Raw genomic sequence first — 12,128 nt, 5'->3', positions numbered from 1 at the left:
TTAAAACTTTGCTCATTTATAGCCCAAGTCTGTAGAGTTAAGATACTGGTGAAAAATGGTCAAGGCAAGGTGAGCACAGAGTAATTTACTCTAAAATCTATCAGTAAGTTTCGGCAAATAAAGTAGGGCCAGATATTTATTTGAAATGTTGAACTATGGAATTCTAGAACTGGACCTAGCCTTAGGAATCACAGTATAATTCTTTGATTTTATAGATAAGAAACTGAAGGCTCACAGATATAAATCCACTTGTTTAAGCTTCAAATGACTTAAGCATCCCACCCTCAAACACCAGTATCTGAAGCATTTAATTTTATTTCTCCCAATTAAGAGAAAAAATGATGACTAGCTATAATTCTTTTCTTGGAGGGGAAGGGGAAATATTTTTTACTGTGAAAAAAAAAAGTTACCATACTGACCATTTTTTTTTTTAAGATTTTATTTATTTATTTATTTATTTATTTATTTTTTCCTTTTTCTCCCCAAAGCCCCCCGAACCAATGAAGCACTGGGCCACCTGCAGTGGAGTGCGCGAACTTAACCACTCGGCCACGGGGCCAGCCCCCATCCTGACCATTTTTAAGAGTACAGTTCAGTATTGTTAAAAACATTCGCATTGTTGTGAAATGGATCTCCAGAACTTTTTCATCCTGCAAAACTGAAACTGCACCCATGAAACAACTCCTATTTCCCTGCTTCCTCCAGCCCCTCACAACCACCATACTACTTTCTGTCTCTATGAAGTTGACTACTCTAGGTACCTAATATTAAGTGTAATCATACGGTATTTGTCTTTTTGTGACTGGTTTATTTCATGTAGCATCATGTCCTCAGGGTTCATCTGTGGTGTAGCATGTGTCAGAACTTCCTTCCTTTCTAAGGATGAATAATATTCCTCTGTATGTGCGTAGCACATTTTGTTCATCCATTCATCCATCTGTAGAAATTTGGGTTGCTTTCACCTCTTGACGATTGTGAATAGTGTATTTAATTCTTTTCACGTTTTTAAAAGCTCCTAATGTAGGGACTAACTTTCTTTTACTCCGTCAAAACAACTGCCAAGTAAATTTTTGAGATTCCTCCAAACTAGCAAAATGGTACTTAAACTAAACGTCTACAAGAGGAGAGACAGAGAGTGCACTATTACTTTTCCCCCAAAGGATCTAAAACAATCCTACCTTTTCACAGGCTGCTCTAAAGGATGAGAGCTGTGGGTAAGATACTAATTTAACTCAAGTTTTAACCACTCCTCAGGGCACTGGGGTGGATGCTGCGGTGACTGACAGTGAGAGAAGACAGCCATCGTTCACTAGCTTCTCGTCTCAGAACAGGCACATTAAAAAGTAACTGGTGGACATTTCTCTTGAATGATCATTTAAAGACTAAACCATAAAATAGCAAATAAAAGTAAAAAAATACAGTTTCAGAGACTCTCATCTACCACCACATAAAATGCCAATAAACTGGACAAATTATTTTGCTTTTAGTGATTTACAAATACGATAATTAAGTGTAAGCTAAGAAACACTGAAAATGCTTCATCTCTCTCTCACACACACACATACTCAGGTTAACAAAAATGCATGCTACTTATAATATCAACCCCTTCCCTGCTATCTTTAATGATCACACATAATGCCTGCTCACAATCACTTACAACTCCAGGGTCACAGTTCTGGGTCTGATACATCCACTATTTGAATTGCTTCATTAAAAAAGAAAATTAGCTTAAGAACAGCCAAGGTGATATAAAATCGTCATCACCGAAAAGCTCCTGGCAAGACTGGGATGACTCTAAAACCTTTGCTGTTATCCAGAATCAGAAAATATCCAGTTTATCTTCTCACCGTACAGTTACATACTACAGTAACAATGTATTTCTTCATCTTCATCCAAATAGTTAAGTCACATCCAACTTGTTCTGTTGGATGTAGTCCTTACTTCCATATTCAGTATACATGTATTCCATCCCTGGTAGGGTAACCAAACATTATGTGGATGTAACTTTAGTGCTAAATCCACTAGCCTACTTAAGCTAGTGGTTGGGAACCTCTCAATACAGAATATTTGTTCCTTTCCTAGAGATCATGATTTTACCCGGTTAACTACCTATGAGAAAGGTCTATAAAACGCACACACACTCCCCCCAACTTCTGTTACCTAGGTTTGCTGCTATATGAGAATCTAGAAGAACTGAAGGGTCATCTTCATAGGATGCCCTCTAATGAACACTGATAGCATTATATAGTTGTAAATAAACCCAAACTTTGCACAGAAATATATTAGTTTTCACCATGTTTTAAGAAAAAGTTGCTACACAATTAGGATTTCACTGAATATTCCTCCAGTCAGTCTTAATTCACATATTCAAGGAAATCTTGCTGAAGTACAGAAATAGAGGACTGGCAAATACTCCATTGCTGCAGCTATAGAGTTCCCCATTCCCAACTGTCTCTTCTATTTCTTCTCCTCTCACAGATGTGTGGCTGTGTAGCTAGGAACATAGCAAAGATTACAACTCTATTTCAGAATGCTTGGGAAATATTTTCTCTTTGGTGAACACCAAATCTCTGTGAACTACACAGGGAGAGAAGGCCCCCAGGCAACAGCTGATGCTGCGGGTCTTTACAGGACACTTTGAGTAGCAAAGTTACAGAGCACAGAAGTAGTGATATAAAACAAGGCACACTATGGTTGTTTAAAATCCAAAGGGGTATGACGAACTGCAGAGCTATAAGTGGGGGTGATTAACTGACAGTTATTCTAATTAATGCCTTATAAATAAGACTCAGAAGGAATACCTTCAGAAAAGCAAAATGCAAAAAAGAACAAAGACAAAAGCAAAGTCTGGTTGACCTTCTTGCCTCTGCTTCCGACATGAAGCACGCAAGGAGGCCTGTCTACTGCCTGAGGTGGAAAGTCCTTAGGTGCTTCCTTGCTGCCCAGATGGTGCGAGAGCTGTTTTGTCCAACCCTACACACAGCCCAGATTCTGTGCATCCTTTCTGACACCATCTGGCACATACACAAAAAGTCTCTTGAACTTTCTGATCCCGCCTGGGAAGCAGATAGGGAGGCTGGGTTTAGTGGGGGCTAGTCCAGAACTTGCTTCAGCAGAGAGGAAGAACTCATACAAGCTGCCAGGGTCAATCTGTCTTTACAGAACTGTTTTATATGAAAATAATGGGAGTTTATAGAAAGGTTTATAGAAAACTCTGCTGGTTTTGGGGTATGAGATGGATGCATGTAGCTGGAAAGGGATTAGAGACTGACAGACTGGATTACAATTTTCAAGAGGAGAGCTGGTCCAAGAAGGTCAAGGGAAGAACAAGTTATGCCAGGCTTTTATTCAGTGGGTCATAACTACGCAGAGTGAACAAATTACTTGCTCATAATGGAGGAAAAACAATCTGCCACTTTACTTCTTGAAATCAGAGTAATCCTTAGGAGTGGTGTGAAAGGCTAATAAGAAATGCTGATGCTATTTAGAATCCTTCAGAGTCACCATGATGAAGACTAAATATCTCTGAGGAGAGGCTGAATTAGGTTGATGCGGTCCTGAAATATCTTGAGAACAAAATGGGAGGATGACTTAGGAATATCTTTATCCTTCAGTTTCCACTGACTCAGGAGCTCTCGTCCTTAAACTTCTGAGTTTGCTCTAAGGAATTAGAAGACCTGAGCTCAGGTCTGGCCATGTGGCTGTGGACAAGGCATCCAGCTTTTTTGAATCCTGGTTTCTCTACCCAAAAAAGAAAGAGAAGAAAATCTTTGCTCAGAGACTTCTTTAAAATTGCAAAATCTTACCATGCTTACGGTTGTATCATTAGCATCACAGCTGATTGAAATGACTGAAGAAACATCTGTAGAAAGCAAGGTCCACTTTAAAGACTGACTAGAAAGCAGGGAATTAGGAACAGCATTGAGGGAGGAGAAAGTCAGATGGAGGATTTTAGTCTGAGTACTGCTTGTACAGATGTGCACATCTGGCAGCTGGAAAGATGTCTGTGGGCTTCTCATCCCTGGAAAAGTGGTGCTGAGACAAATGTGCATCCTGGTGGAGGGTCTCTGGTCCAAGTACTCAAGTGGAAGAGGGATTTGATATGAAGGATATTACAGCGCCTGAGGGTAATGTCTCAGGATCCTCATCAGATTTCTGCTTTCCTCTCAGGGTTCACTTTCTCTGAAGAGAGGTTCTGGGAAGCCAGCAAGATACCACAATTTTGGTGGCAGAGACCCCTTGTCTGAGGTGTATGGTTGATCTCAGGGGCAAAACTTCATATATCCATTTAGTCCACATAATAAGATAATAAGATAATAAGAGCAAACTCTATGTGAGGCTGTTCTAGACCCTCTGGATAACAACAATAGCAAGTGTTTACCACACGGCAGCATCTCTCTAAGGGCTTTACATATATTAACTTATTCTGTTCTCGCTGTAACCCATGAAGTTGGGCGTTTTCACCTGCATTTTGTATTAGCAGCAACAGGTTAAATGTCTGGTTCAAAGTCACATAATCAGTAGGCTGAGTCAGGATATGAACACAGGCACGCTGGCCCCAGAGCCCACACTGTTGCCCACCAGGCAGTGGTGACCTCCCTGTCTTCAAAGAAGAGGAGGAAACAGACAAGGCAACAAGTAATGTTGTTTTCAGTACTGATAAATGCTGTAAGGAGAAGTAAAGCAGAGTAAGGGGACAGAGTGACAGAGGGAAGGAGGCTATTTTATTTTAATTTTTTTTGTGAGGAATATTGGCCCTAAGCTAACATCTGTGCCAATCTTCTTCTGTTCTGTATGTGGGATGCCTCCACAGCATGGCTGATGAGTGGAGTAGGTTTGCACTGGGCACCCAAACCCGTGAACCCTGGGCTGCTGAAGTGGAGCAGAACTTTAACCAGTTGGTCACGGGGCCAGCCCCCGGAAGAAGGCTATTTTAGATAATGTGGTCAGGGAAGCCCTTTGTGATAAGGCAAAATCTGAGCAAAAGCCTGAGTGAAAGGCAGAATTGAGCTATGTGAAGGTCTGGGGAGAGACTATTCCAGGCAGAGGTACAAAGGCTCTGAGATGGGAACAAGGTGGGGGTGTACCAGGGACAGCAAGAAGGTAACTGAAAGGGTGTGAATGAGGGAGACTAGAGCAATGAGAGCCTTTGTGAACTGGTAAGGACTTCAGATTCTACTGTCTGGGTGCTATGAAGCCCCTGGAGGGTTTTGAGCAGGAGTGTAACCTGCTCTGACTTTCCTTTTAAAAAAGATCACTCTGGAGCCAGCCCTGATGGCCTAGCAGTTAAAGCTTGGCACACTCCGCTTCAGTGGACCAGATTTGGTTCCCTGGTGCAGACCTACACCACTCGTCTGTCTGTAGCCAAGCGGTAGTGGCAGCTCACACAGAAGAACTAGAAGAATTTACAGCTATACACAACTATGTACTGGTGCTTCACGGGGGAAAAGGAAGAAAGAGGAGGAAGATTGGCAACAGATGTTAGCTTTGGGCAAACCTTCCCCTGGAAAAAAAAAATCACTCTGGCAGCATGTGAAGAACAGACTACCGGGGGGAAAACAGGGAGGAAAGTTAGAAGGCTATTATAGTGGTCAGTGCAAAAAAAATACCGACACTACTTCATTTTAGGCCTTTAGGCCAACGTCAACTTATACCAGCTGACAGCATGGTGGCTCAGGAGTCTACTACGTCTCAGAAGCTAACGACGACAAATGTTATGCTTGGATTCAGGAATAGTCTTGATGTGAAAGGGAAGGGAAGAGAAACTTCCCAGTTGCTGTCTTATAACTGGCTAACCAGTTCTCCAATGGAATGAGAATGCTTTCATTTGTCAGGGCTTCTCTGAGGAGGGTCCTCAGAGATAACCTAATCACTTGCTGCTCTACTGGTTAATATGGAAGCCCTGGCCCGCAAGTAGGCAGCATGCGTTTCCCACCATCAAGGAAGGTGCACCTGCCAGGCTGTCCTGGGGAGGGCGCCCTGACGCCAGCACATGCCAGCAGCTCTACTGTTTGAGTCTGTTTCAAGTGTGAATTTACTGGGGATGTCTGAAGATGGCCCAGTCTAGGGTTTTCGTTTGTTTGTTTTTTGAAAGGGTAGTTTTAGCATTTCAAACTAAGAGGTGACTGGACAATTATATAACAGAAGAAAAGGTGGCACAGATTACTTACAGGTCTCCTTCTCTAAGCAGTTTCTACTCTGAGCAAGCTTACACTAAAAGATCAAACCAGCCTGTTTTGGAGATGCTTACCAGCTTCTACACTGCAAAGTGCCAAAAATTTGAACCTCTCTAAGTTTATGCAAAATAAGGACTCAGGCTGATTGTTTTTCCAAGTACCAGTGCTAAAGGAGCCCATAAAATTCAATCACTGGAAAACACCATCATTCTAGAGTTTTTGAAATAGCAACTGTATATCTGCCACTATCAAAGTATATGCAAACGTGCAGATCAGTTTCTTTTTCTGACTATCCTATTATCTTTTCATGCCTTTAGTTAAAGATCATTTCCCAGGCTTGTCCGAATGTGGCAAAGTTCTTCTATCGCTAGGTAACTGTAGAACTCAATGAGTTATCAGAATCTGAAATGTTATTCTGGAAGGGATTGTTCCATTATGCAGACAATATAACAAGACTTTTAATTTTGAGATAAAATGAAAACTAGAGTTTTTAATATGGTTCTTTTTTGAATTCTGTTTAGAGACAAGCATTAAGAAGGGTCAGAGATACATGTACATCTCTGATATATATATGTCATATATTATATGATATAATGTCAGCCAGGATGGCATCTCCTGATGATGCTAAAGAAGCCCTTTCCAAAACACTAGCAGAACTTAGGAAAATGGTGAGGGGTTTCCCCTCTACACTTTATAAACAAATTTACTGCAAATAAGAGAGAAAAACGAATGGAAGCAGAAATGGAGCTTAGAGAATAATTGTTGCCAAATCAAAGATTCTTTAGATAGTGAGAAAACCAATCGATAGCAGGCTACTTTAGCCTTTGGATTAACTAATTTTGCAGAAAGATGGACATATCACATTACCCAGGAGACCATGCTGTTGCAGATGCTCCGCTCTACCTCATGAGAAAGAGAAAAGCAAGCACAAATCAAGGTGATCCCTGGCACTTCTACAAGATGAAAACAAAAACACCTTCCAGGGGCCTTTATGGGGTCAGTATCTAAGCAGTTGTGCTGTCCAAGTGGCAATAAAATTTAGGTTCATCACCAATAATGATGTCTTCAAGAAAAGGGCAATATTTTTAATTATTTAAAAATACTAGGAAAAGTAGAATATATTTATACTCTTTGACTATCCACTATAAATGTGTAATGGATCTTACAAAGAGACAAATTTTTTAAAGTTTCCCATACTTATAGCATTAGCCTCCAGTAAACTATGAGAATTCAGCTCCCCAGAAGGATGCATTCCCTGGAAAGTCTAGAAAGCTGATATTTTCCTTTATGTTCTCCTTGAATTCAGTAACATGATAGGTCACCTTTCTATGTCTATATGAGTAAAAGGAACGGAGTTTCACGATCCTGTGGTGTAAATTATAAACACCAAAGCAGTGATGTCCAATCAAGGGGGATATGTCAAAGCTTAAAGCTCTTAATGAAAAATAGTGCAACACCAAACCATCTTACCTGTCGACGAATTATTTCAAGGTCTCTTTTGGCCTTGTTCACTAAGGCTTGAATTTCTACAGGATCCTTTACATTCTTATTTTCTCTGAAGGCATCTCTTATCCTCCTGACAGCGTAAGTTCTAAATCAATTCAGGGAAAAAAAAGAAAAGGTGTCAGCAGTCTGAAGCTATGCTTTTAAATGAATTCAAAAGCCTTTCTTTAGGAATTAACTGTCTGATTTTTCTCCTATGGATAATCTACTTTGATCTTTGCTCCTGGGACAGACCCATCCATTACTATTCTGGGATGACTAAGTAAACAGGTTTAGGGAAATAAATCTACCCCAAACAAGTCACATATATATGGCAAACTGCTACTGAAATGCTCCTTAGATTACTGGTTCTTTCGAGTTATTCACGTCTGCTTCCCTCCATTAACATTGATAATTGACCTCTAATATACAGAGACAAAGCAAGAATTAAGAGGTGAAATGACGCGTCACAGATGCATGCACCAAGACAGTGACCCATGCGGAACTCTGGTCAGCTTTCCAATTGTCTCATCTTCTGGCTGTTTCTTCCTCTTGTGCGATATAACATGTAAAAATCCACAGTGAGATCCTACCACAGTGAAGAGCAGAGATTACACCAAAATGCTTTTCTCCATCTTTAAAGTGTGTACATACGCACACACATACCTCCCCACCCCGATAAATTACACGCAATACAGGACAGCAGTCAAGAGCAAGACTTTCAAATCAGACAGGCTTGGGTTTGAATTCTAGTTCCAGCTCCCACTGTTTGTGTGAATTTGGACAAACTTCTTACCATAAGCTTGTTTCCTCATCTGTCAAATAGGCACAATACCACCTACCTCTCAGGGCTGCTGGGAGGATTAAGCTTTATAATGCGTGTCTGAAATGTGGCACAGAACCTGGTGCACAGAAAGACTCAACAACAGAAAGCTCTTCTTCTTTTTGTTATAGCTGAATGCAATCAGTATTCCCCTCTCCTCACATCACGGCCTCACCTTCATCCTGCGTCCTTAGGGTCACACCACAATGTGTGTAGAGAGTGTAGAATAGTCTGGACAATTGAAGAGTTCTTAACCTGATACGGTCCCACACTCAGTCAAGGCCCTAACCCTTACACCCACTCCATCTACACCAGACTGAAGACAAGGGACTAAGAGAAGCAGCCCAAGTCAGACACATCAGACATGATTTTCCTTAGTCCTTTCATAATCTCAGATGACTCTGCTTTTAACTTTAAACACCAGGTAAAGAATTCACATGAAACTATTAGTAACATTTAGAAATAGAAGAATGGAATCAGAGGCAAACAAATGAGAGAAGGGGGATATAATTCCTTGAGAGTTGCGGGGGGAGGGTGTTGGGAGATGGATACAACTTACTAGGAAACTTTGAGAGAGGACTAATTTTGCTTTAGATAAACTTCTAAAATAAAAATAAATTTTAAATTAAAAATTCAAAAATCAGGCCCACTTGCATTTAAAAGCAAGAGTAAAATGAAATCCTGTAATGTTAAGAACCATAACGGAGAATGGAAGATAGTTTAGGAACTTGCACTTCTTAGGATATAAGCCACTACTGAGACTGTCATCTTAATCCTACATGAACCAACTGGATTATCTGTAGAGGAGCTTCTGGGCGCTCAGTATCAATCTTAGGGCGACAGTGATTGGAAACGGAATCCTTGTAGTAGCAGACGCTATATTATAACGGGCTCATTCACTTAAAAAGGCATGTGGGAAGATTTTACTAATAGACTATATTAAATATAGATTTTCCTCATGTATAGCTGCTAATCTAACAAAATATTAGATAGTAGCTAGGTAACCTAAAAGCAATTTCTGGTTTATTTTCTTGTCCAGCGTAATGGTTATTTATATAACACAACACCACTGTTCTTCCTCCCACTCACACATTCCTCCAAAAGTTTCTCTTTTGCTGGTGATGGGAGTGGAGAGCGGAAAAAAGAATTTAATTCTAATATTTTGTTTCATATGCAGAACTGGTTTTATAACAGGAATTTACTTCAGGGAATCACTCATTGTTTTAATTCTTCACTGAGGACGCCACATGGACTTTTGGTCATTACTAAATCCATTTTTCTAAAAGCTAGAGACTAGCCCAGAATAGCTAGGAAAAAAGGAGTATGGCTTGGAATGCAAAGACCTAGTTCTTCCAAAGTTTAACGAAATCAGAAAACAGCTTAAGACACTGGACAATTTATATCACTTGAACTTAAGGTCCAGCATTCTAAATATTCTGCTGTGTATTCTTCTTGTCTCCCCAAATCTCCAAAGTCCATATCTAAAAGCATAAAGCTCTAGATCTTCAAATTAAATGTGTCTAAAGCAATTGAAAGTTGTCATTCTGATTTTGGATGCTCATTTGACATGACTGACATGATGGTTCCCTCCTCTCTTTCTTGCTCTTCCTCCTTTATCGCTGTCTAAAATACAAAGTGTCTTCTTTCACCCCAAGAGAAGACACTGCACTGGCTCAGAACCATAAAACTAACTCCTACTGCATGAAGAATTTTTCATTTGTACGCATTCTTATTCCAAACGATCAAAATGTTCTGAAGGTATCACAAATCTGGCTGAATCTTCCAATTTTGTAGGAGAGAGCTAACCATCAATTATTTCAATCCTGCTCCTGCCTTGGTTTTTATCATTTACATTTTTTTTCACTGCTACTAAGGGTGACCATTTACCCTTGAACACATTTTAGCCATCAGCCTCTTGACTGTATCACTGAGTAAGAACATTTCAAAGAAAAATGTGCAGATGCTTCAATGAAAATGGCAGCCAGCTGCTACACAATGCTTTACATTAGGATGATCCTAATATGAGTCAGATGCTGTTTGAAATAAAGCATGAAAAATTAACACATCCAGGGCAACAGCAACAGCTACCAACTATGAGAAAGTAGACTGCATCCACAGAAAGAGTAAGGCTATGCTGCTCACCTAATCACCGCTCTCCCTCTACCCTCCTGGAGCTTTGCAGAGTTTCTTTGTGCAGGAGATTCCCATTTAGCTTTTCTTTTCCATCCCAGACTTTACCTTCGATCTGCCATCAGACCTCCAAGTATACACAAGTTCTTCTACTGGCTTTCCTTTCACCACTGCAAGGATCAAACTCCCTTATGAGATTCTTACACCCATCACTATTTCCCAGCTAAAACAATACAGCAAGCAGTAATGAAAGCTCTGTAATGCCTGAGGTCCCGCTTCACTTTCACCCTTTCCAGAACCACTATCAGCCAAATGCAGGTCATAATCATCTCAGCCTCCTTAGCACTTGGAGGCTCACGTTGGTTTTAACATTTGAAAGGTATGATCTGGAAACCAGCTGATATAACACCCTTCATTTCTGTCATCCTTCATCACCACCCAACATGCTGGTTTCTCTGCTTACCATCCTGTAAAAATACCTGTGCTTTTTCCTCCTTCCCCAACTCCAAGTCAAGTATCCCAGTAACAAAACAACTCAACCCTTTCTACTGGCCTCTTTGGGCCAAATTCCTTCAATTGCTTAGAAGGACATACCCTCCATCTACTTGCCTTAACTCAAATGTGCCTTGCTCCTGAAGACAGTGCTTCCTTTACAGCCATTAAGAAGCTGCTTGATTCTGCCTTGCCTCCAGATTGCACGGGGCTGGGAGGAGAGTGCCAGGGTGTTCTTGGATTCTACTGCTGCTTCCGGATCATTGGTTTACCTGTATACATCTTTGAGGCCATGCTATCTAACAAAATCATCCTGTATGCCTCCACGATGATGCTGTCTGCTCACTTCTTGAGGACAAGACTTAAGATTCATCAAGCCTTAATATCTAAAAAGCACTCAGTGCATATATGGGCCACCAATTTTAGATAACTGAAAATAATTTTATTTAAAGTCTCCTAGCTATTTCTACCCAGTCTTCGTTGTGGGCTCATCTTATTCTTCTGCCTCTTATATGCTGCATTCTCTAGGGCTCTGTATTGGACATCTTTTCTTTTTAATACAATCTCCTTTACTAATTGCATGTGTCCAAGGTTTTGATTATAGCATATATATGCCATTGGCTACCAAATCTTTCTCTAGCCCACACCCCCATCTAAGTTCCAGATCTATGTAATCCAATCGCCTTTTGGACTTGCAGCAAAAGGCACCCACTATACCCACTACAGACTTTCCCACTGAACACGTTCAAAACTTAAGCCACCATCTTCCTTACCCTTGCCCTCAATGGCCAGTATTTCCTTCCTTGGTAGGAGCATCTTCATATAGCCAATTGTCCAAGTCAGACATTTGGAGATCATTCTAAATTCTTTCCTTTTCCCGAATTCCTTATATTGGGTCAATCACAAAATCTTAACTGTTTCAACCCTCTACATCCCTTCTGAATCACCTTCCACTTTTCCAAACCCTCGACCCTAATCTTGGTTCAAGCTGTTATCTCTCAGACTAATGCAACAGCCTTGTGATT

General features: G+C 40.6%; 1 protein-coding gene across 2 annotated transcripts in view; it reads right to left on the bottom strand.

Annotated features, from left to right (window-relative positions):
* Positions 1-12,128, bottom strand: part of LYRM4 (LYR motif containing 4) — a 159,216-nt gene that overhangs the window by 104,708 nt on the left and 42,380 nt on the right. For both annotated transcript variants that reach the window (XM_014860189.3, XM_044773311.2), the window contains exon 2: positions 7,647-7,767. In XM_014860189.3, coding sequence (XP_014715675.1) covers positions 7,647-7,767 — 121 coding nt within the window. The remainder of the gene's footprint in view (positions 1-7,646; positions 7,768-12,128) is intronic.

The sequence above is a fragment of the Equus asinus genome, chromosome 8 (assembly GCF_041296235.1).
Source record: "Equus asinus isolate D_3611 breed Donkey chromosome 8, EquAss-T2T_v2, whole genome shotgun sequence".
Classification (NCBI taxonomy): Eukaryota; Metazoa; Chordata; class Mammalia; order Perissodactyla; family Equidae; genus Equus; species Equus asinus.
Note: the sequence above shows the minus strand (reverse complement) of the source record. Positions and strands in the feature narration are given on the sequence as shown.